This window comes from Aquarana catesbeiana, linkage group LG03 (genome assembly GCF_042186555.1).
Source record: "Aquarana catesbeiana isolate 2022-GZ linkage group LG03, ASM4218655v1, whole genome shotgun sequence".
Classification (NCBI taxonomy): domain Eukaryota; kingdom Metazoa; phylum Chordata; class Amphibia; order Anura; family Ranidae; genus Aquarana; species Aquarana catesbeiana.
Window position 1 is genome coordinate 384,002,407 of NC_133326.1, and position 23,024 is coordinate 384,025,430.

General features: G+C 44.1%; 1 protein-coding gene across 4 annotated transcripts in view; it reads right to left on the reverse strand.

The window, feature by feature from the left end:
* P4HA2 (prolyl 4-hydroxylase subunit alpha 2) overlaps positions 1-23,024 on the reverse strand; it is a 178,091-nt gene that overhangs the window by 102,837 nt on the left and 52,230 nt on the right. For all 4 annotated transcript variants that reach the window (XM_073620678.1, XM_073620676.1, XM_073620677.1 and 1 more), the window contains 2 exons: positions 21,963-22,059; positions 19,619-19,770 (listed from right to left, as the gene is read on the reverse strand). In XM_073620678.1, coding sequence (XP_073476779.1) covers positions 19,619-19,770; positions 21,963-22,054 — 244 coding nt within the window. In that variant the 5' untranslated portion in view covers positions 22,055-22,059. The remainder of the gene's footprint in view (positions 1-19,618; positions 19,771-21,962; positions 22,060-23,024) is intronic.

A 23,024-nucleotide genomic window follows, 5' to 3' on the forward strand; every position in this document is an offset into this window, starting at 1 on the left:
AGCCCGTTTAACAAGGGGGCCCCCAGATCCCACCCCCTATGTGAATGGGTATCGGGTACATTGTACCCCCTACCCATTCACCCCAAAAAGCAGTGAGGTGTAAAAAAACAAACACACAAGCTGATTCTTGAAGTCCTTTATTAAAAAAAATAGCTCAGAGTCGTCTTCTCCCGCCGCTGTCTCTTCAGCGTTGCCAGTTACTTGCTAAAAAACAAAAAAGCCGCTTTTCTCCTGAGGCTGTCTTCCTCTGTTGTGTTGTCACGAGGTGTTGAGACATCTCTTACATAGCCATGGGGCGTGGCCATCCGATGCCGTCACAAGGAGCGGGCTTTCCGCGTGACGTCATCGGATGGCCACACCCTGTGGCTATATAAGAGATGTCAGACGGCAGAGGGAAACTCAATGGAGGAAGACAGGAGAAGAGCGGCTTTTTTTGTTTTTAGCACATGATCGGCGGCAAGGAGGAAGACAGCGGAGCGGGAGAAGACGGCGGCGGGAGAAGACAGCTCAGAGCTATTTTTTTATAACAAAGGACTTGTCAAACCGCCTCTTTTTTTTTTATTTCACTGCTTTTTGGGGTTAATGGGTAGAGGTACTATCTACCCATTCACATGGGGGGGGCAGGATCTGGGGGCCCCCTTGTTAAGCCCGATAAGCCCCCCTGCCCGCAGACCCCGGAAACCACTGGCCAGGGAAGTCGGGAAGAGGCAGAGCCCCCCCAAAGCACCCATCCCCCCACATTGAGGGCATGCAGCCTGGTATGGTATGCCACTCGCTCGTCACCTCCCTTTCCTGACCTGCTGGGCAGCATTTGGCTAAGGGTCTGGTATGGGTTTTGGGGGGACCCACGCCATTTTTTTCTTAAATTTTGACGTGGGGGGTCCCCTTCGAATCCATACCAGACCTGAAGGGCCTGGTGTGGACCTGGGGGGGGGGGGGGGGGGACGACTCCATGACGTTTTTTTTTTCAGCTGATGACTTATCAGTTGTTAAAGACACAGCGGCCGGCTTCCCGGCCCCCTTCTTGACAAGCAGCTATATACAGTGTTTGAAATTCAGTTCAGTCTCTTTTTTTTTTGCTTTTAAATTGAAGAGAAACTGATGAATACTTCATACGTTTTGACGTGACTGAAATGAACGGTTCGTATGTGTGAAAGGAGCCTTATATTTACCTGCTCCGTGTAATGGTTTTGCACAGAGCAGCCCCAATCATCCTCTTCTGGGGTCATCCGCTCTTCGTTCCTCCTCTTCAATGTTTTCCCACATAGCAACCACTTGTTATGGGGGCAGACACTGAAGAGGAGGAACAGCATATTTGTGGGCTTGCTCCTGAGCTGCCTCTTTGTGCCCATAGAAATACAGTGCAGCCCGGCCTTGCCCCCACTCTCTTTTCACTGACTCTGACAGCAGTAGGAGCCAATAGCTCCCGCTGCTGTTTCAGAGCCAATGAGGAGAGAGAAAGAGCATCGATGCTGCTCTCAGGCACAATGCTGAATCGAAAGCAGCCTCTGGTAAGTATTTAAAAAAAAAAAACCCTAGACAATGGAGTATTAGAAGCTCCCTAACAAATTTACTACCTCGGTTTTATTAAATGTTGCTAAACCCACAGCCGTAAAATCAGCCTGTTTATGCAGTAAAGCATGCTTGTTAAACTGTGGAACCTAAGGGGTTAATCCTCTGCATTGTGTAAAAAGGCTGTTTGATCCTGTATGCACAGATACTCCCCCTTCTTCCACTGACTCCAAAACAGGTCCAGATAAAACAGTTACTGGAGTCAGGCCGCCCATGCTTGGTACGGTGTGTATTGCTAGAGAGTTTTTTTTTCTTGGGAGAGTGCATGTGATCAGCACAAGGCCAAATCAACACTGTCCAGAGAGAGCATCAGGGGTCCTGCAGCCTCATAGGACAATTGTGGGAAAATGAAAACTCCTACAAAGCTTTAACCAGGCACTGATAGAAGTCACAAGACTGCTATATACTGCTGAAGGGAAAAGGTATATAGCAGTTTATATTTAATAAAATGATTGCATTTCCATGTTCTGTGTATTGTGGGAGACCAGATATAGTGAATGCAGGGTCCTGGGTTTAGTAACACTTTAACTCTGCTTGAATAAGAAGTTTACCCAGCCAGCATGATTTTCCAGGGGCATCATATGCAATAATGATGTTTAAGTAATACATACAGGGCCTTGAAAAAGTATTCATACCCCCTGAAATGTCCCACATTTTGTCATGTTACAACCAAAAACGTAAACGTATTTTATTGGGAATTTATGTGATAGAATAACACAAAGTGTTACATAATTGTAAAGTGGAAGGAAAGTGAAAAATGGTTTTCACATTTTTTTAAATATAAATAAATATCTAAAAAAAAAAGTGTGGTGTGCATTTGTATTCAGCCCCCCTGAGTGAATACTTTGTAGAACCGCTTTCGCTGAAATTACAACTGCAAGTCTTTTTGGGTATCATCTCTACCAGCTTTGCACATCTAGAGTGACATTTTGCCCATTCTTCTTTGCAAAATAGCAGTGATGGGAGTAAGTCACACATGTGCAAATCACAAGCAAGTCTCAAGTCTTAACCTTCAAGTCACAAGCAAGTCCCAAGTTACTGTGGCGAAAAGCAAGCAAGTCAAGTCGAGTCCCTGCTAGAAGTCAAGCAAGTCAAGTCATTTATTTTGGTCAAGTCACAAATTAAGTCAAAATACTGATCTACCCCAAAGCCGGGACTCGGAGGGAGCATTCTTTTGTGGGGGGGGGGGGGCTTTTGCCTAGGCCAAGACACAGCACTGGTGGTGCCAAGTCACTGAAAGTCAAATAGCCCAAGTCAAAGTCAAGTCGAGTCATTTATTTAATTTTGTCAAGCAAGTCGCAAGTCCTCAAACAGGTAACTCGAGTTTGACTCGAGTCCCCCACCTCTGCAAAATAGCTCAAGCTCTGTCAGACTGGATGGAGAGCGTCTGAACAGCAATTTTCAAGTCTTGCCACAGAATCTCAATTGGATTTAGGTCTGGACTTTGACTGAGCCATTCCAACACATGAATATGCTTTTATCAAAATCATTCCATTGTAGCTCTGGCTGTATGTTTAGGGTTGTTGTCCTGCTGGAAGGTGAACCTCCATCCCAGTCTCAAGTCTTTTGCAGACTCTAACAGGTTTTCTTCTAAGATTTCCCTGCATTTGTCTCCATCCATCTTCCCATCAACTCTGACCAGCTTCCCTGCCCCTGCTGAAGAAAAGCATCCCCACAACATGATGCTGCCACCACCATGTTTCACGGTGGGTAGGGATGAGCCGAACACCCCCCTGTTCGGTTCGCACCAGAACATGCGAACAGGAAAAAAGTTTGTTCAAACACGCGAACACCATTAAAGTCTATGGGACACGAACATGAATAATCAAAAATGCTAATTTTAAAGGCTTATATGCAAGTTATTGTCATAAAAAGTGTTTGGGGACCCGGTTCCTGCCCCAGGGGACATGGATCAATGCAAAAAAAGTTTTAAAAACGGCCGTTTTTTCAGGAGCAGTGATTTTAATAATGCTTAAAGTCAAACAATAAAAGTGTAATATCCCTTTAAATTTCATAGCTGGGGGGTGTCTATAGTATGTCTGTAAAGGGGCGCATGTTTCCCATGTTTAGAACAGTCTGACAGCAAAATGACATTTCAAAGGAAAAAAGTCATTTAAAACCACTCGCAGCTATTGCATTGCCGGTCCGACAATACACATAAAAAGTTCATTGATAAAAACGGCATGGGAATTCCCCACAGGGAAACCCCGAACCAGAATTAAAAAAAAAAAAAAAAACGTGGGGGTCCCCCTAAATTCCATACCAGACCCTTCAGGTCTGGTATGGATTTTAAGGGGAACCCCGCGCCAAAAAAAAAAAAAAAAACGGCGTGGGGTCCCCCCAAAAATCCATACCAGACCCTTATCAGAGCACACAACCTGGCAGGCCGCAGGAAAAGAGGGGGGGACGAGAGAGCGCCCCCCCCTGAACCGTACCAGGCCAAATGTCCTCAACATTGGGAGGGTGCTTTGGGGTAGCCCCCCAAAACACCTTGTCCCCATGTTGATAAAGGACAAGGGCCTCATCCCCACAACCCTGGCCGGTGGTTGTGGGAGTCTGTGGGTGGGGGGCTTATCGGAATCTGGAAGCCCCCTTTAACAAGGGGACCCCCAGATCCCGGCCCCCCCGTGTGAAATGGTAAGGCATTTCACTAAAAAAACAGTCAAAAATGTTAAAAAGGACATGAGACAGTTTTTGACAATTCCTTTATTTAAATGCTTCTTCTTTCTTCTATCTTTTATCTTCCTTCATCTTCTTCTGGTTTCTTCCTCCGGTGTTCTCATCCAGCATCTCCTCCGCGGCGTCTTCTATCTTCTTCTCCTCGGGCTGCTCCGCACCCATGGCATGGGGGGAGGCTCCCGCTCTTCTCTTCATCTTCTTCTCCTTCTTCATTGTCTTCTCTGGGCCGCTCCGCATCCATGCTGGCATGGAGGGAGGCTCCCGCTGTGAGACACGTCTCCTCTTCTGACGGTTCTTAAATAACGGGGGGGCGTCACGGGGAATGCCACAGGGAAGTCCCGTGCATCAGAGGGGGCGGAGTCACCGGGTGGCCCCGCCCCCCGTTATTTAAGAACCGTCAGAAGAGGAGACGCGTCACACAGCGGGAGCCTCCCTCCATGCCAGCATGGATGCGGAGCGGGAAGAAGAAGAAACAACAAAGAAGAAAGAAGAAGCATTTAAATAAAGGAATTGTCAAAAACTGTCTTGTCATTTTTAACATTTTTGACAGTTTTTTAGTGAAATGGTAGGTTACCATTTCACACAGGGGGGGGGCCGGGATCTGGGGGTCCCCTTGTTAAAGGGGGCTTCCAGATTCCGATAAGCCCCCCGCCCGCAGACCCCCACAACCACCGGCCAGGGTTGTGGGGATGAGGCCCTCGTCCTCATCAAAATGGGGACAAGGTGTTTTGGGGGGCTACCCCAAAGCACCCTCCCAATGTTGAGGGCATGCGGCCTGGTACGGTTCAGGAGGGGGGGGGCGCTCTCTCATCCCCCCTCTTTTCCTGCGGCCTGCCAGGTTGCGTGCTCTGATAAGGGTCTGGTATGGATTTTTGGGGGGACCCCACGCCGTTTTTTTTTTTTACTTTGGCGCGGGGTTCCCCTTAATATCCATACCAGACCTGAAGGGCCTGGTATGGAATTTAGGGGGACCCCCACGTCATTTTTTTTTTTAAATGTTGGTTCGGGGTTCCCCTGTGGGGAATTCCCATGTCGTTTTTATCAATGAACTTTTATGTGTATTGTCGGACCGACAATGCAATAGCCGCGAGTAGTTTTAAATGACTTTTTTCCTTTGAAATGTCATTTTGCTGACAGACTGTTCTAAACATGGGAAACATGCGCCCCTTTACAGGCATACTATAGACACCCCCCAGGTACAAAAATTTAAAGGGATATTACACTTTTATTGTTTGACTTTAATCATTATTAAAATCACTGCTCCTGAAAAAACGTCAGTTTTTAAAACTTTTTTTTGCATTGATCCATGTCCACTGGGGCAGGACCCAGGTCCCCAAACACTTTTTATGACAATAATTTGCATATAAGCCTTTAAAATTAGCACTTTTGATTTCTCCCATAGACTCTTAAAAGGGTGTTCCCCGGAATTTGAATTTTTCGCGAACACCCCAAATTGTTCGCTGTTCGGCGAACTTGCGAACAGCCGATGTTCGAGTCAAACATGAGTTCGACTCGAACTCGAAGCTCATCCCTAACGGTGGGGATGGTGTATTCAGGGTGATGTGCAGTGTTAGTTTTCTGCCACACATAGCATTTTGCTTTTAGGCCAAGAAGTTCTATTTGGCCTCATCTGACCAGAGCGCCTTCTTCCACTTGTTTGCTGTGTCCTCCACATGGCTTCTCGCAAACTGCAGACTTCTTATGGCTGTTCTTCAACAATGGCTTTCTTCTTGCCATTCTTCCATAAAGGCCAGATTTGTGTAGTACTAATAGTTGTCCTGTGGACAGATTCTCCCACCTGAAATGTGGATCTCATCTGTTGGTACATTAATTAATTAAGCAAATTTTTCGCTGCCACTTTCACTGGATGACATCCAAAATTCAGTTCTTACTGTTCTCCCCTACCTAACACTCCAGTGATGAGGAAACCTTCAAACCCTATGTAAATCCCCCCGACGCTATAATCAACCCTGACTCGGAACCTTGGTTCAGAACATTTACCCAATCTCCTTCCCATACTAACTTTTTTTTTTTTTTTTTGTCTATTTTTCACTAACTCTGCCTTTGGAAGGAATGGGAATGAAAAGGGATATAGTGAGGGGAGGTGGGGTTGAAAAGGGAAATTCCTCTGTTCCATTCTTCTTCATATTTTTTGTATATTTTGTTGATTCTTTCTTTTATCCATCCTCTCCTATACAGGTTTTTTTTTTTTTTTCCTCTTCTGCAAATTTGTCATATTGTGTTCTCTTCATAGGTTTGCTCCTTTGGACACTAACAACCTTGTTTTTTTTTTAAAAAAAAAAAAAAAAAAAAAAAAAAAACCTGATATAAAAATGTTCTCTTTGTTTGTTAACTTTTTGGAGGTTATCTACTATTTAGTGGTATGCTGTAGTAAATTCTATAGTATTTTTACCATGCACAAATCCCCCTTTTTTTTTTTTTCAAACTAAGTTTTTACTTCTCAAATTGCCTGGCCCATCCGCCGTCGCTAGTTTGACCCCCATTCTGCCTGAGGGGCCTGCGGCTCTGCCTTCTCCTGGAGGGTGGCTGCGCTCCCTGCCGGCGGAAATTGGACAATTAAGTCCTTTGGTAGAAATTACTAGGCTGAACGACCTTAGGTCCTTCAGTCCCCTTTTTTTGTTATTTTAGTTGTTGTTATATTAGCCCTTATGGCAATCTATGCAAACAATATACTCTTTGGAAGACTTCTTATTTCAGGTCATTCTATTTTGGGTAATTCTAAATGTTTATCTGTTATTCTACACAGGATTCATTCCCTGAATTTAAATATTAATACAGAGCTATTGATCCCTTATCAATCGATAAATTTATGCACAACCTATTATTTCAATGTCATTCTATTTGTACTGTGTCCTCTATTTCGGTACGTGTTGATCCTCTTCTATACAATTAGAATTATCATCCCTAATAAATATGGGTCTTAAAGTATTTTCCCATAATGTCCAAGGCCTCAACTCTCCCAATAAACGTAAAAAAGCATTCAAGCAGTATAAGAGACTGGGTGCCGACATAATACTAATGCAAGAGACCCACTTCTGTACCTCCAACCACCCACAGTATTTTGATAAATCATTCAACCAATTCCACTATACTACCTTCTCCAATAAATCACGTGGTGTCGTCATTTTTATTAAAAACTCCATTATTTTCGAACCCCATTCTATTTACAAAGATGATGACAGTAGATTCATCATCCTAAAGGGCAGTATAAATAGACGAAATGTCACTATTGCTTCCCTTTACGCCCCAAACGAAGCCCAAACAACATTCTTCACTAAATTCTTTAACATACTAGAACAATATATCTCACCTCATTTGATAATTCGAGGCGACTTCAACCTATCTGCCCACCCAGCTCTTGATAGGAGCAAGGTGGCCCCCTCTTCCAAAGCCTTTAGTAAATCTATAAATCGCTCTCTCAGTAAATTGCAGCTAATTGACTCTTGGAGGGCACATAATATAGGTATCAGAGCATATACCCACTATTCCCACCCTCATAGTTGTTTTGCCAGATTAGATTATATTTTTTGCACTCCAATCCTTTTAGCAAACTCTTCTAATACAGACATACACCCATGCCCATGGTCAGATCATAACATAGTAGCGTTTGAAACCTCCCATATTGGCATGGCTCCCACCCCCTTTAATTGGCGCCTTAATGATTCACTCCTATCAAACCCTTCTACTGTCCAACAAATTAATACCCATATTGAAGAATATTTCCGCACAAACACGTCAGAGGAAATCCTCCCAACCTCGGTCTGGGCTGCTCACAAAGCAGTTTTGAGAGGTCACCTGATTAACATAGCCGCAGCCAGAAATAAATCTAAACTGACAGAAATTAAATGCCTTACCAAAGAACTCCATGAACTATATAATAAACTAAATAACAACATCACTCCAGATTTATTGAATCTCATTCAAATAAAACGTAAGGCCCTAAACACATTACTTTCTGAAGACACAGAAAAATCTCTCAGATTCTCTAAAGCTAAATTTCTGCTACATGGAAACTCTTCCTCAACAATGTTTGCCAGAAAATTAAATCATGATACTAAACCCCCACATGTTTATAAACTTCGTGACCAAAAAGGCAATATCGTAACACACCCCCAAGATGTCCTCCAAATTTTCACCTCTTTCTATAAAAACCTCCTATCTGGCCCCCAAACACATCCACTTCCCACTACTCTAGACTGGTTAAATTCTCTACAACTCCCTAAGCTCAGTCAACTCCAATCCTCTTCGTTAAACGACCCTTGCACTGACACTGAAATTCTCAACATAATAAAATCCCTCAAAACATCGACTGCACCGGGCCCGGATGGCTTTACTACATCATACTATAAAAAATTTGCCCCATTATTGACTCCCAGTCTCACCAAAATGTTCAATTATATCTTATCAGGTGGTCACTTCCCTGAAGATATGCTACTGGCTAACCTATCACTAATCCCAAAACCCCAAAAGGACCATTCCCACCCCCAAAATTTTCATCCCATTTCAGTCCTTAACAATGACCTTAAATTGTTTGGCAGATTGCTAGCAAATAGATTAGCCACAGTTATCACCTCCCTGATCCATACAGATCAAACGGGTTTTATCCCAGGCAGACAAATAGTCGACAACATTAGACTAGTTACAAATATTGTCCAAGATGCCAACCTTCACTCTCACCCCCTCTATTTGCTCAGCCTTGACATCCACAAGGCCTTTGACAGTGTCAATTGGTCCTACTTAAACCACCTATTACCTAAATTTGGCATATCAGAAAAATTTATACATGGATTTAATGCTTTATACCACTTCCCCCAAACCAGAATTAGAATTCCAGGGAATAACTCAGATTTCTTCCCTCTAAGCAGAGGAACTAGGCAGGGCTGTCCTCTTTCCCCTCTTTTTGCCTTAGCCATCGAGCCCCTTGCGATCGCCATCAGAAATAACCGAATATCAAAGGTTACCAAAAAGATCCATATCACTTTAAACTCAGTCTTTATGCTGACGATGCACTTTTGTTCTTAACAGACCCACTAATCTCAATCCCCAATCTCCTCTCAGAACTCCACTCATTCCATAAACCAGGGATGTCCAAACTACGGCCCTCCAGCTGTTGTGGAACTACACTTCCCATGAGGCATTGTAAAACTCTGACATTCACAGACATGACTAGGCATGATGGGAGTTGTAGTTCCTTAACAACTGGAGGGCCATAGTTTGGACACCACTGCCATAAACTCTCTGGTCTTTTTATTAATACAAACAAGTGCTCCATTCTACCTATTAATAGCCCTCCAAACTTAACCTCACTTCTGAAGAAAAACTTCAATTTTCTATGGTCCTCACACGCCTTTAAATACTTAGGAGTTAATATCACAATATCCCACAACCTCTTATATAAAAGCAACTACCTCCCCCTTTTCTCACAAATCAAATCACTGTTAAAAATCTGGTCCTCTTACCAGATCTCCTTCCTTGGAAGGATATGTGCCTTTAAGAGGACGATCCTTCCAAAACTAGTATACTATTTCAGAGCTCTCCCTATTAATGTACCCAAAACAAGACTGGAATCCCTTCAACGTGAAATCAATAGATTTATTTGGAACAACAAAAAACCCAGATGTAGTTATATTCTTATGCACAGACCACATGATAGAGGTGGGCTGGGACTTCCCAACCTTTGGCTTTATTTCCTAGCAGCCAGATTAGTACAAATGGCTCAATGGTCTTCCCCTGATACAAATATTTCCTGGTTGGTCTTCGAGTCCACCTCTATTCTTCCTTTGAATATCAGGGGAATTTTATGGTCTAACACAAAACTGTATCACACTCTCAACAAGAAAAACACTATAATTGCCCAACTTATACACTTATGGAATAGAATCAAAGATAATTTTAAACTCCCCTCTGCAACCCCTCCATTAGACTCATTCTTGGGAGATCCCAGATTCCCCTCTGCTTTCCTCGATCACACCCTCTTTCACAACTGGACCAAAAAAACAACCTTACTACTTTAAAATCAATTACACTCAACTCTAAATTCCCATCTTTTGCCTCACTACAATCCAGATTTGATTTTCCCCCTTCAGAACACCACCAATACACTTTAATCCATGAGTTCTATTCAACATACTATTCATTATCTGTTAATCCCCCTAGTACTTTATTTGAACACATCTGTATTTCTTCACCCAGAGACAAAGGATTGATATCCCTTCTTTATAATCACCTCAATAACTCTCTCCAACCTGAAAAATCTGGCCCTATGATTAGATGGGAAACAGAGATTGGCAGCTCATTCCCAATAGACTCATGGACTAGAATGATTAAAAATCTCCGCAAAAGTAATTGCGCTGCTGCATTTAGAGAATCCCCAATGAAGCTACATATCAGATGGTACATGACTCCATCTAGGATACATTCCTTCTATCCTTCAACCTCCCCGAACTGTTTTAGAGGCTGTCACCTGGAGGGCAGCTATATTCACATCTTTTGGGGCTGTAAATTTCTGGAACCAATATGGGATAAGTTAATCAGCAAACTAGAAAACCCTCTTAAGAAAAAAATCTCCCTATCCCCCCAAATATGCCTTCTATACGCTTCAGTTCCAGATGTCCCCTCTCCTTGCAACAGACTAATCCACTCTTTAATCAGCTCTATACATTGGATGATAGCCTTTAACTGGAAAACACAGAACCTACCATGGCCCCAGGTTGAGTCCAGAATGGAATCACTCAGACTCACGGAAAGAATACATCATACCCTCTCAGATAGTATGCACATCTTTAATGAGAAGTGGAGGTTCTGGTCCCTACCGGACCTTCACTCCTCATAATTCTTCCCACCCTGCTAAAAATAATATCCCATACTATTGAATTTTTTTTTTGTCTTTATTTTTCGTGATCATAATCTCTATACTCTAACAATCACCTATTGTAACCCACCCTGTTATATTAGCTTGGTATTATGTATCTCATACATCTTTCTACAATACCTTTACTGTATCCTGTTAACTAATTACCGTAACCCAACTTTGTGTATCCTACAAATCTTTACCGCACCTGTATAATCACATAGTTATACTCTGCAACTGTTTTAATATATGTCTTCCAAATAAACTTTTGTAAACAAAAAAAGAAATGTGGATCTCTACAGCTCCTCCAGAGTTACTATGGGCCTCTTGGCTGCTGCTCTGATTAATGTGCTCCTTGCCCAGCCTGTCAGTTTAGGTGAATGGCAATGTCTTGGTAGGTTTGCAGTTGTGTCATACTATTTCCATTTTCTCATTATGGATTGCACAGTGCTCTGAGATGTTCAAAGCTTGGGATATTTTTTTTTATAACCCAAACCTGCTTCAAAACTTCTCCACAACCTTATCCTGGACCTGTCTGGTGTGTTCCTTCACCTTAATGATGCAGGTTGTTCACTAAGGTTCTCTAACAAATCTCAGAGGGCTTCACAGAACAGCTGTATTTATACTGAGATTAACTTACACACAGGTGGACTCTATTTACCAATTAGGTGACTTCTGAAGGCAATTGGTTCAACTAGATTTTAGTTAGGGGTATCAGAGTAAAGGGGGCGGAATACAAATGCATGCCACACTTTTCAGATATTTATTTGTAAAAAATGTTGAAAACCCATTTGTCATTTTCCTTCTACTTCACAATTAGGTGCCACTTTGTGTTGGTCTATCACATAAAATCCCAAAAAAATAAATTTACCTTTTTGGTTGTAACATGACAAAATGGGGGTAGGAATACTTTTTCAAGGTACTGTAAATAGATGACATTTTATACTGACCACAGCCAGCACTGCCTGATCTCCTGTTACGTCACATACTAGTGTCCCTGATGTGAAGAAAAGGATAGATGGTTTTAATGTATAATAAGGAAAAGTCTAAAATGTCTGGAGCAATATGTTCCAGTAGCAAAGCAGAGGAAGCCATCACCAATATGCTTGGGGCACAACTTTATTTCTAGCTTAGACTCATAGTGATACACAATTATTCCTAATGCTATTACTAGCTAGAAGATGCCTTTATGTTCACAAGCTTGTTGCACTGCGTTTGGCATTTTCATGACTAGGTCAAATAAAGTACCTTCTAAATTTGTACACCGCTTTTAATGTCATTACATTACTAATGAACAATGTCACAGTTACATAGTAGGTGAGGTCGAAAAAAGACAGTCCATCCTATGTGTGTGATTATATGTCAGTATTACATTGTATATCCCTGTATGTTGTGGTTGTTCAGGTGTTTATCTAATAGTTCCTTGAAACTATCAATGCCCCCTGCTGAGACCACCGCCTGTGGAAGGGAATTCCACATCCTTGCCGCTCTTACAGTAAAGAACCCTCTACGTAGTTTAGAGTCATTTATTATACTTACTGTAATACAGAAAATTATCTGCATCTAGCAAACTGAACCTTAATGCAGCTTTATCTATTGCATCATTACCAAGCTCCTTGTTTTTAATACAGACCAGTTTCTGATTAAAAGTTTACATTTTCCATAGGTGCCTAGGAAAATTGACAGTTACTTACCGATAACTGTTTTTCTGGGATATCTTCCAGGACGGCATAACCTGAGAGATGACTGGTCCACCTGACAGGAAACACAATCAACATACAAGGTTAAAAGGCCCCTCCCTTCCCCCTGCACCTCAGTTCTCCCAAAGTAATAGATTATCCGGGTGACAGAGAGAAACTCTTCCCGTAGTACTTATATTAAAACATGGGTGGGAAGTAGGCCTGCCGTCCTGGAAGATATCCCAGAAAAACAGTTATTGGTAAGTAACTGTCAATTTTCTCTAGTCATCTTCCAGGACGGCATAACCTGAGAGGATGGACAAGGAGTTCAAGGCCTACCTCAGGGCGGGACCACCATTTGTAGCACCTTTCTTCCAAATGTCAGATCCTGGGGCGACAGCAGTTCCACTCTATAGTGTTTCAAAAAGGTATCCTGCTTCGCCCAAGTGGCTGTGCGACAGACCTGTTCTATCGAGGCCCCAGCTCTCTCTGCCCAAGAGGCCGCCAAGGATCTTGTTGAGTGGGCCTTAAAGTTCCCTGGTACTGGGGAACCGGTCTGCTCATAGGCCAATGTTATTGTCTGCCTAATCCACCTAGCCACCGTAGATTTAGATGCCTGCCCTCCCTTTCTAGGGCTGCTAAACAAAACTAAAAGATGATTCGACTTTCTGTAGTCCTTTACTCTATCTAGATATGTCAATAAACATTTCCTGACATCTAATAAATTAAACTTCCTCTCCTTCTCATTTTTTGGATTATCACAGAAGGAGGGTAAAGTGATCTCCCGAGATCTATTAAACTTAGATGCGACCATGGGAAGATATAGTGGGTCCTGTCTAAGAACCCACTCTATCCTCCAGAATCAACAGAAAAGGCTCCTTAACTGACAGAGCCTGTAGGTCGCTCACCCTTCTGGCCGTGGTTATGGCCAATAGAAACGCTAACTTAAGAGTCAAAAACTTAACTGAAATCTCTTGCGCTGGTTCGAAGGGCGCTTTCGTCAGCGCCTCCAAAACCAGAGATAAATTCCATGGAGGAAATACAGTCACCCTGACAGGGGTTACCCTCTCCCTTGCCAGAAGAAATCTCTTAATATCAGAGGTTCTAGTGCGAGCCTCTGATCCAAAAATACAGATAACGCTGCTATCTGTACTCTCAAGGTGTTCGGGGAAATCCCCTGATCCACCTCTGCTTGCAAAAATTCCAGTACCACTGGTACTGAAGGGTGAGACACCTCCTTATCACAGCATCACTGTGAGAAGCAATTCCACACCTTGGGAGTAGATCCTCCTGGTGACCAGCTTCCTGCTGCCCAAGAGGGTCTCAATTACCCTCAGAGCACCCCTTGCCCCTAAGGATCTCCTCAAGAACCATGCCGTCAGTTTGAAGAATCCCAGGTCGGGGTGGAGGACTGGCCCCTGTAGGAGAAGATCTCGTCTGATTGGAAGACGGAGGGGAGGAGAAATTGACCACTTTTTCAGAGTGGCAAACCAGGTCCTTTTTGGCCACCATGGGGCTATAATGATCAGTCCGCAATCTGAGCGGCCCAATTTTTGTAAGACCCGTGGTATTAAGACTAGTGGGGGAAAGGCGTAGGCTAGACAGAAGTCCCAGTCTTGAGACAGAGCGTCCACTCCCTGGGATCCCCCTTCTCTGTTGAGAGAGAAAAAAACGATCCACTTTTTTGTTCCCTCTGTGGGCAAAAAGATCTATATCCGGAATCCCAAACTTCTGACTTATCTGGAAAAAGACCTCCCGATTTAACTCTCATTCCCCTTGGAGGATGGGTTGCCAGCTTAAGAAGTCTGCCACCACATTGGCGGTTCCTCTTATGTGAACCGCCGATATGGACTGAAGATTCTCTTCGGCCCAGTTTAAGATGTTCAGGACTAGACTCAGTAGTTTCCTGGATCTGGTGCCCCCCTGACGATTCAGGTAAGAGACCGTTGTCACATTGTCTGACAGGACTTGGATCTCCAAGCCCTGAATCCTGTCTCCAAAGGATACTAACGCCTGGCCCACCGCCAGGAGTTCCCTGTGGTTGGAGGATGCCCCTGCATGAGAAGGCGTCCAGGCCCCCTGTGCCTGGATGTCTCCCAGGTGCGCGCCCCAACCCCAAGCGCTTGCATCGGTAGTGATTCTTGTGGGATTCCACTGGTCCCAGGGTAGACCCACCCTGAGCTTGTCCTGATCCAGCCACCAATCTAGGGAGGTCCTTACTCTTGTTGGAATAGACACCCTTGCATCCAATGACTCTCTCCTTTTGTCCCAGGAGGACAAAAGGAAGAACTGCAGCTCCCTGGAGTGGAGCTGAGCCCAAGGAACCACTGGAATACACAAGGTCATTAGACCTAGAACCCTCATGATATGCCTGCGAGAGCACTCCCTGGCTTCTTTTAAAGAGGATACTGCTGTAACCACCTTTAACCGTTTTTCCTCTGGAAGAAACAGTTTCTGAGCCTCTGTATCCACCAGATATCCCAGGAACACTTTTATTTGGGACGGTGCCAGAGAAGATTTCTCTCTGTTTACTATCCAGCCCAAGGACTCCAGAGTAAAAATCACTCTGCCTACGTCTACTTCCACCTGCTCTAGGGATTGCCCGTATACCAAAAGGTCGTCTAGGTAGGGTATAAGGGACACCCCCTGTAGGTGTAGGTAAGCTACAACCTCCGCCAGGACCTTTGTGAAGATCCTTGGGCTTGCAGCTAATCCAAAGGGAAGAGTTCTGAATTGCCAATGTTGAATCCCTTCGCTCGTAAGTTCTGCGAATCTTAGCAGGGACTGGTGTTCCCTGGTGATCGGGATATGAAGGTAAGCATCCCTTAGATCTATCGTGGCTAAGAACGCACCCCTTAATAGATGCCTGCGCACCGTGTATATACTCTCCATCCGGAAGCTCTTTTGGTCGCAAAAACCTGTTCAACTTCCTGAGATTTAATATCAGGTGAAATTTCCCTGACGGTTTTTGATCGACAAATACATGGGAGTAAAACCCTTGGTAAAGCTCTTCCGGTGGAACGGGGATGATCACCTCCTGGAATGCCAATCCCTGCAAGCTGTCCAACAGCCCTGCAGCTTTTGAAGTTTCCTTGGGGAGACGGGTCAAAAAAGTTTTGAGGGGGAGGGGACAGAAGTTCCAGACGATATCCCTCTGTTACAATCTGCAAGATATAGGGGCTTTCGGAGATCCTCTTCCACTGAGGGACAAAGTGGGACAATCTCCCCCCTACCCTGATGCTGGCATCACTTAGACTGCTTGGTGGCGTCTTTAGGTCCAGAAAAGAGCAGACTACCTTTTTGTGCGCTCTTTCCCTTTCCCCACCTTCTATTCACATCCTTTTTTCCTTTGAATTGACCTTGGTTAGAGGAGGGACGAAAAAACTTCCTGCCCCTTTCTCCTTTAGCTTTAACCGGAAACTTTTTTCCTTTTTCTGCTGACCTTGACAGCACCTGATCCAGGCCAGGTCCAAAGAGTTGTGAACCTTCAAAGGGCAAACCACATAGCCTTGATCTAGACATATGGTCCCCTTCCCATGATTTGACCCAGACTGCCCTTCTTGCGGAGTTAAGGAGGGCCGCAGATTTGGCTGTGTTCCTGACAGACTCCACAGCCGCATCTGCCAAATATGCCACAGCCTTACCTATTATTTCTAACGAGTCTGTGATTTCTTTGGAATCACTGCCTTTAGAAACATGGTTGGAAAGTCTGCCTAACCATGCGTCCACGTTTCTTGCCACGCATGCTGACGCCAAAGCAGGAGCCGTGGCAGCCGCATTGGAATCCCATGCTCTGCGCAAAAGCGCCTCCGCCCTTCTGTCCATTTGGTCTTTTAGGTTCCCTGAATCCTCAAAAGACAAGTCAGATTTTTTAGAAACCTGCGACAGAGCTGCGTCTAACTTAGGGGTTTTAAAGAATTTCTGCTCTTCTTCCTCCCCAAAAGGAAACCTTCTCTGCCAAGTTTTGAGTCTAAGAACTTTTCTTTCTGGGTCTTTCCACTCTCTCAAAATCACCTCCTTTAGGGCTTGATGAACTGGGAACACCCTGGACTGAGGCTTTCCCAAACCCCTGTACATCTTGTCCCGGGCCGACGCCTGAACCGGAGGTTCTGGGATATCCTCAGAGGCATAGATCGCCCTAAGTAACTACCCCATGTCTTCCACGGGAAAGAGGTGGCTACTAGCTCTAGAACTGTCACTATCCTGGCTGTCAGCGTCTGTGTCTACACCTTCCTCTAATGCGTCCTCCTACTCCTCAACTCCCGAAGTGACAGAGGAAGGGGGTCCTTGCGAGGTTTTCTGACCCCTGTCTGAAAAACCTTCCTGAGAGGAAGTGCCTTCTCTAGAGGACAGGATTTCTCTATCCTCCGCTTTAGGTACTATAGCAGTCTTAATAGACTGGAGGGTAGAAAGCATCTCCGACTGTACCGCAAGGAAGTCACTCATAACCTGTGAGGTTTCCTTACTAGACAGTTTCTGTATGCACCTATAGCAAAAAGGTTTCACATGGTCCTGTGGGAGCTTATCATTACAGTTCCCACATCTTTTTGACCTGGGAGGAGGGGGATTTTTGCCCTTCATCTTGTGAGCCCCCTGAGCAGAGCCGCCAGGATCTAGGGAGACAACCAGTTTCCTAAGACTTTATGTGTGTCTCTCTCTCCCCCCCCCATGGTGTAGGTAAGACCCCTCTTACTTCACCACATTCAAAACGGAAGAGGACTCACCACCACTGGCCTCTTCCTGGGCTAAGGTTGCAGCTGTTACCTCCTCTCCATCCATATCTGCTGCTTTGCAAGGTTTTCCGACCCCAAGAGAGGAGTATCGTGAGACCTCCTGCTTTTCCCTGGAGCGCTGAGTGTCTATCTCCTATACACCAATGATCGGCGCCATTTTGTTGGAGAGCCACTGTCTGAGGGAGGATTTTGGCCTCTAGTGTCCGAATCCGCCATTTTGGCGTAGACCGGAAGTCAGAAGTTGCAGCACCCGGAACCGGAAACGCCGCCATCTTACTCCACCCTGGGATGCCTGTCCCATACACAGGAGCTTCAGCATTCCCTATGAAGTCCAGGACCTCCACCAGCCCTACAAGGCACCAAGGTACCGACCTGGCTGGCGTCCTCTACCCCCTCTGCGGCCTAGACACCAGCCTGAGCTCCAGCTCCATCATCACCTCCGTACCTGACTGGATTGAAGGAAAAAGCATGAGGTATGTGCTCACAGGAGTTCCGGGATACCCCTCTGTACCCGGGAGGCTCCTTGCCGGGGAAGACTCTCTCCCCCCGGCCATTGGGGGGTCCCCCTGAGAAGGACAGGGCCATGGCTGGACCAAGGACAGGGCCATGGCTGGACCCGCCACCCTCCCCGGCTTTGGCGTCCAGCCCTCGGGGGGGGGGACCATCCGCTACCAGCTTCAGGTCTGAGGAAAAACAACAAATGTTTCGCTGCCGGGAAACACAATCAAGAACTGAGGTGCAGGGGGAAGGGAGGGGCCTTTTAACCTTGTATGTTGATTGTGTTTCCTGTCAGGTGGACCAGTCATCTCTCAGGTTATGCCGTCCTGGAAGATGACTAGAGAAAATAAAGCTTTACTGAGAGTGCAGGCCTATCACCATTTTAATATCACAATGATAAAGAATACACACATTGGTACCATATCTTTAGTGCCCACTAGTTAGAATCTGCCAATGGGCTAAACAAGCACTGCAACACTGAGCTGTAAAATGGGGTGATAAGAAATGTACTCCCGGAGAGATGGGAGTTCCAGTGGTGCAGTAATGTGGGGACTTTCAATCGAAAGCCAAAATGTGGTACCAAAAGTTGCTTTTCTACAGGTAAATGTACAAATCTACTATAAAAAACAATGTACGGACTCTGTTACCCCTAAGGGCCAGTTTACACTGCTGCAACTTGTCATGCGGCAAAGTCTCATGACAAGTTGTGCCTCATTAACAGCAATGGAACCATTCTAACTGGTGCGACTCGAGTCGCTTAGACTTAGCAAAAGGTTCCCTATGGTCAGCCTTTTACCCCAAAAATATGCTTTAATGAGGGTGCCACAAGAAAGAGTGTAAGGACATGTGCACACTAGCATTGGTCTGTGAAGAACGATCTACATTCAGATCACTTTTCAGAGTGTATGACAGGTTGTGAGGAGATGCTGTATCGCCTCCTTACCACCTGCTTTAAAAGAGTTGGTTTTTCATTTTTTTTTTTTTTTAAATTCATACTTACCTCGGTGAATGTAGCATCAGACCGATGCTGCAGCTGTCCCCTGGCATCTCTGCACTGAAAACTGAGCTCCCGAACACCTCCGATGTTGCTCAGTTTTCACTTCTCCCCGAGCAGAGCGATGCTGCCTGTCAGTCAGCATCTCTCCTGCTCTGATCCCCCACACTCATTGGAGCAATGAGCTGTAGGGGGGCAGGGAGTGGCCGTCTCAGCGTCTCGCTGAGACTATCATCAACCAAGGCAGCTGCGGATCCAGACTTGGGAAGTCGGGATGACGAGTTGCCTTCACTGACAGCAGTGGAGAGCAGACTGCAGACCGCTCTCTGTGGAAAACGGGTCACAGGAGGGCAAAACTAATTGCACTCCTGTAACCCAGAGGAAAAGCCCAGCCTAAAAAGCTCTGGCTGGACTTTTCCTTTAACCACTTGAACCCTGCACTGGCACACTGCAACTGAGGGTATAATCTATTGCGACAGAGGGTACAATCTATTACATCAAGGCTTTTTGCATTGCTTTATAATGACATCTGAGCATAGGGTCACTATGATAATTAAACTAATATGGTATGTGGCCAAATTTTAGGAGTTACCTTTAGTCGAATCTTGAAGCACCAAGTTCTCCAGAGAAAGCCAATCTGAATTGAGCCTCTTAACCAGCTTGTAGGCATTCACAGGATGAGCAAGAAATCCCTCTGGATCAAGAGAAGATTTACTCGTCAAATCTTCTATTTGGGAAGCCCAGCTGTAAACACCAAAAATTGAACACAAAGCGTTATTCTGTTTATACGGAATGTTTGGGTGTCTAAACCACTCCTTATGCTCAATTCACAAATCTGCTTCTATTTTCTTAACCATGATCATCTTCTTCTCATCATGCCTTATTTTTTCTCATACCTCTTAAGTTGGCTATAGATGGAATTTTTTTTTTTTGATTCAGCCAGCCAAATTTTGATCCATGAATGGCCAGTTTTAAAGCATAACATTATTACGATTGTGGTGGGCTGCCCCTTTTTCATAACGTTCAAGTATTCACAAACATGCTTGTACACTCATCTTCCAATATGCCCTTCCCCTCATTAATGACTTTGAAATATTTGTCCAGTCTTCTTCCAGGTCTAAAACCTTCTTTCTCTGCCATTGTGAAGTGAGGAATGACACAACTTCTGCAGTGAGTTTAGTGCTCTGGCATCATCTTATAAAATACAGAAAATAAGATGAGAGCATACACTGCACTATGCATGCACCGCAGATACTCTGCGCAGAATAAAAACTAGAGCTAGAGGAAGAAGTTTTTTGGCAGAAGAGACCTAGCCAAAAAGTTTAAGGTTAAAGGCGCTGTAAAGTCTTGAGGTTTTTCACCTTAATGCATTCTAAGCATTAAGGTGAAAAACCTTCTGTGGTGCAGCAGTCCCCCTTTTACTTACCTTAACCTGATCTTTTCAGCGGCTCGAACAAGCCCAGCAGCTCCAGCCGCTGTCTCAGGTCCTCATTGGATAGATTGATAGCAACAGGAACCATTGGCTCCCGCTGCCATCAATCAAATCCAGTGACACGGGAGCCGGGGCATGGGGCTGAGTCATGCTATCTGTGTCAATGGATGCAGCAGCAGGACTCAAGAGCGCACCCACACGAGTGCCTCCATGAAATGGGGCTCTCCGCAGGGGCACTCGATAAGGAGGATTAGCCAGGAAAGCCCAGGAAAGGAGGATCGGGGCCACTCTGTGCAAAACCCTTGCACAGAGCAGGTAAGTATAACATGTTTGTTTGTTATTTAAAAAAAAAAAGAAAAAACAAAACAAAACAAAAAAAAATGAACCTTTACAATCAACTTTTCATTCAGTTTTTGGAAAAAAAATAAATAAATGCACATATTTTTGCAGTACCAAAAAAGAAAAAAAAAAAGTGCTTTTATTATTTTATTATTTTTACCCCCCCCCCCAGTAGCTTGTAGAGCATTGCACCCGTAATCAGTAGATCACAGGTCCAATGTCAGGCTCCTGCAGACTGTCCGTACAGACAGCAAAAGAGCAGGAGGAATCAATGGACAACAAGAGCACGCACCAGCGGTGGCAGCCAGTAGTTGTAGTTCATTCATTCACAGATAACTGTGAATAAATGACGCGGCTGTTTGGGCAGAGCCCCGCTGTTTTTGAAACGTGACACCGAGTGCGAGAAGAAAAACCCCCGCTCACTATCATAGGGGGAAGATCAGGGGGAATTGCTGGAGCATATGGCACGCTAAATATGGATGTAACATAACATGCTCTCAAATGTGAACTCATCCTTTAACTACTAATAATGCGATCAACCTGCAGCCCAAGTAAATGTTCATGTACTGTACCTCCTGTTACCTACTGTCATGGGTATTCATGGGTACCCACAAGTATCCAAATCAGTGCTGGTAATGTGAAAGTCACCAGAGGGAAAGGCAGGGCACTCTAAACAGCAACTTCTACTGAGGACTTGACTCAAAGAAGTCATTTCCTGCAGGTTCTATGTACAAGATTTTACCATGGAGAAGTTATTTTAGCTTTTAAAACGACTCAGCTGTATGGGCTGCAAAATCTATGCACGGATGAAAATTAGAGCTCTGGAACTAAAAACAGAAGCATGATTCAGAGGGATTAAACCCAAAAAGAAAAAAACACATGCAGAGGATAATCCAAAATGAGGGGAGTTATAAGGAGCTGCCATTATTCCCAAACACTGAAATGGCTGCCTGGTAATCAGCCAGAAATGTCCAGTTACTGATGTCAAGACTGTGCACAGCTTGCATCATCTTTCTTGGTCTCAGCTGGGTTAAGAGGCAAAATAACTTTTTCTTGGATTTTTATCCTAAAATCAGCAAAATGAAAAAACACCAGTGCACAATATAGCACTTAATGACAGGTGCCCTTTAAAAACAGATAAAACAATAACAACAGCAATTTTTACCTTTTGATTTTATCCAGTCGTTCTTCTTCTTCTCTAATGTACTCTTTCAGAGACTGTACAAGATCTCTCTCTTTGTATATTAAATCTGTCATTTGACCTGAAGCAAAAAGAAAAATCAGTTATTTACAGTATATTATCCAAAATAAGTATATATAGATGTTACAAAGTAAGCATATAGATGGTAACAAAAACTCACACACAACTCACACACCCAGAGGGCTCATGTAAACCCTCTTGTTGCCCTATGATGAATAAGAGAGCAATACAGATGCGGCTTGAATACATGCTTTTTTAGTTTGATGGCTCCAACAGGGTTTTCGAATGGCAATACCACACTACAAAACGTGAGCCTAGCAGTTGGTTTCCTGTTGCCAGTGTTAATTTCGTCGACTAAAATATGACTAAAACAACTGAAATGACTAAAATACGACTGAAACTAAAATGGCATTTTAGTCAAAAGGCAAAAATGGGCCTAAAACTAAAATGCCATTTTAGTCAAAAGCCTAAGACTAAAACTAAATTGAAATTTGACTTCAAAATTAGCACTGGTCTGTAGTGCATGTTCATACCTCAATGTAATAATAAATAACATATTAGATTTTTCACTCCAGCAGTATTATAATGAGTTTGCAAATTGTAAAACTAATGCATTACAATCGAATTACACCCATTCGATTTTAGACGACTAAAATGAGTTTTAGTCGACTAAAAGGTACTGGAGATTTAGTCGACTAAATACGACTAAAACAATTGCAGAAGACTAAAATGGGACTAAAACTAAAATGCCATTTTAGTCCTAAAACTAAGACTAAATCGAAATTTGCTGCCAAAATTAACACTGCCTGTTGCAGCACAGACCCATAGTTGAATAGGTCTCATTCGGCGATGGTACTGCCCACTGAAAGCAATCAGGAGGAGAACTTTTGCTGCAACCCTGTCCAGCTGCCTTTGCAGTGTTACTAAACCCAGGACCCTGTATTCACTATATCTGGTCACCCACAGTACACAGAACATAGAAATGCAATTATTTTAGTAAATATAAACTGCTAAATACCTTTTCTC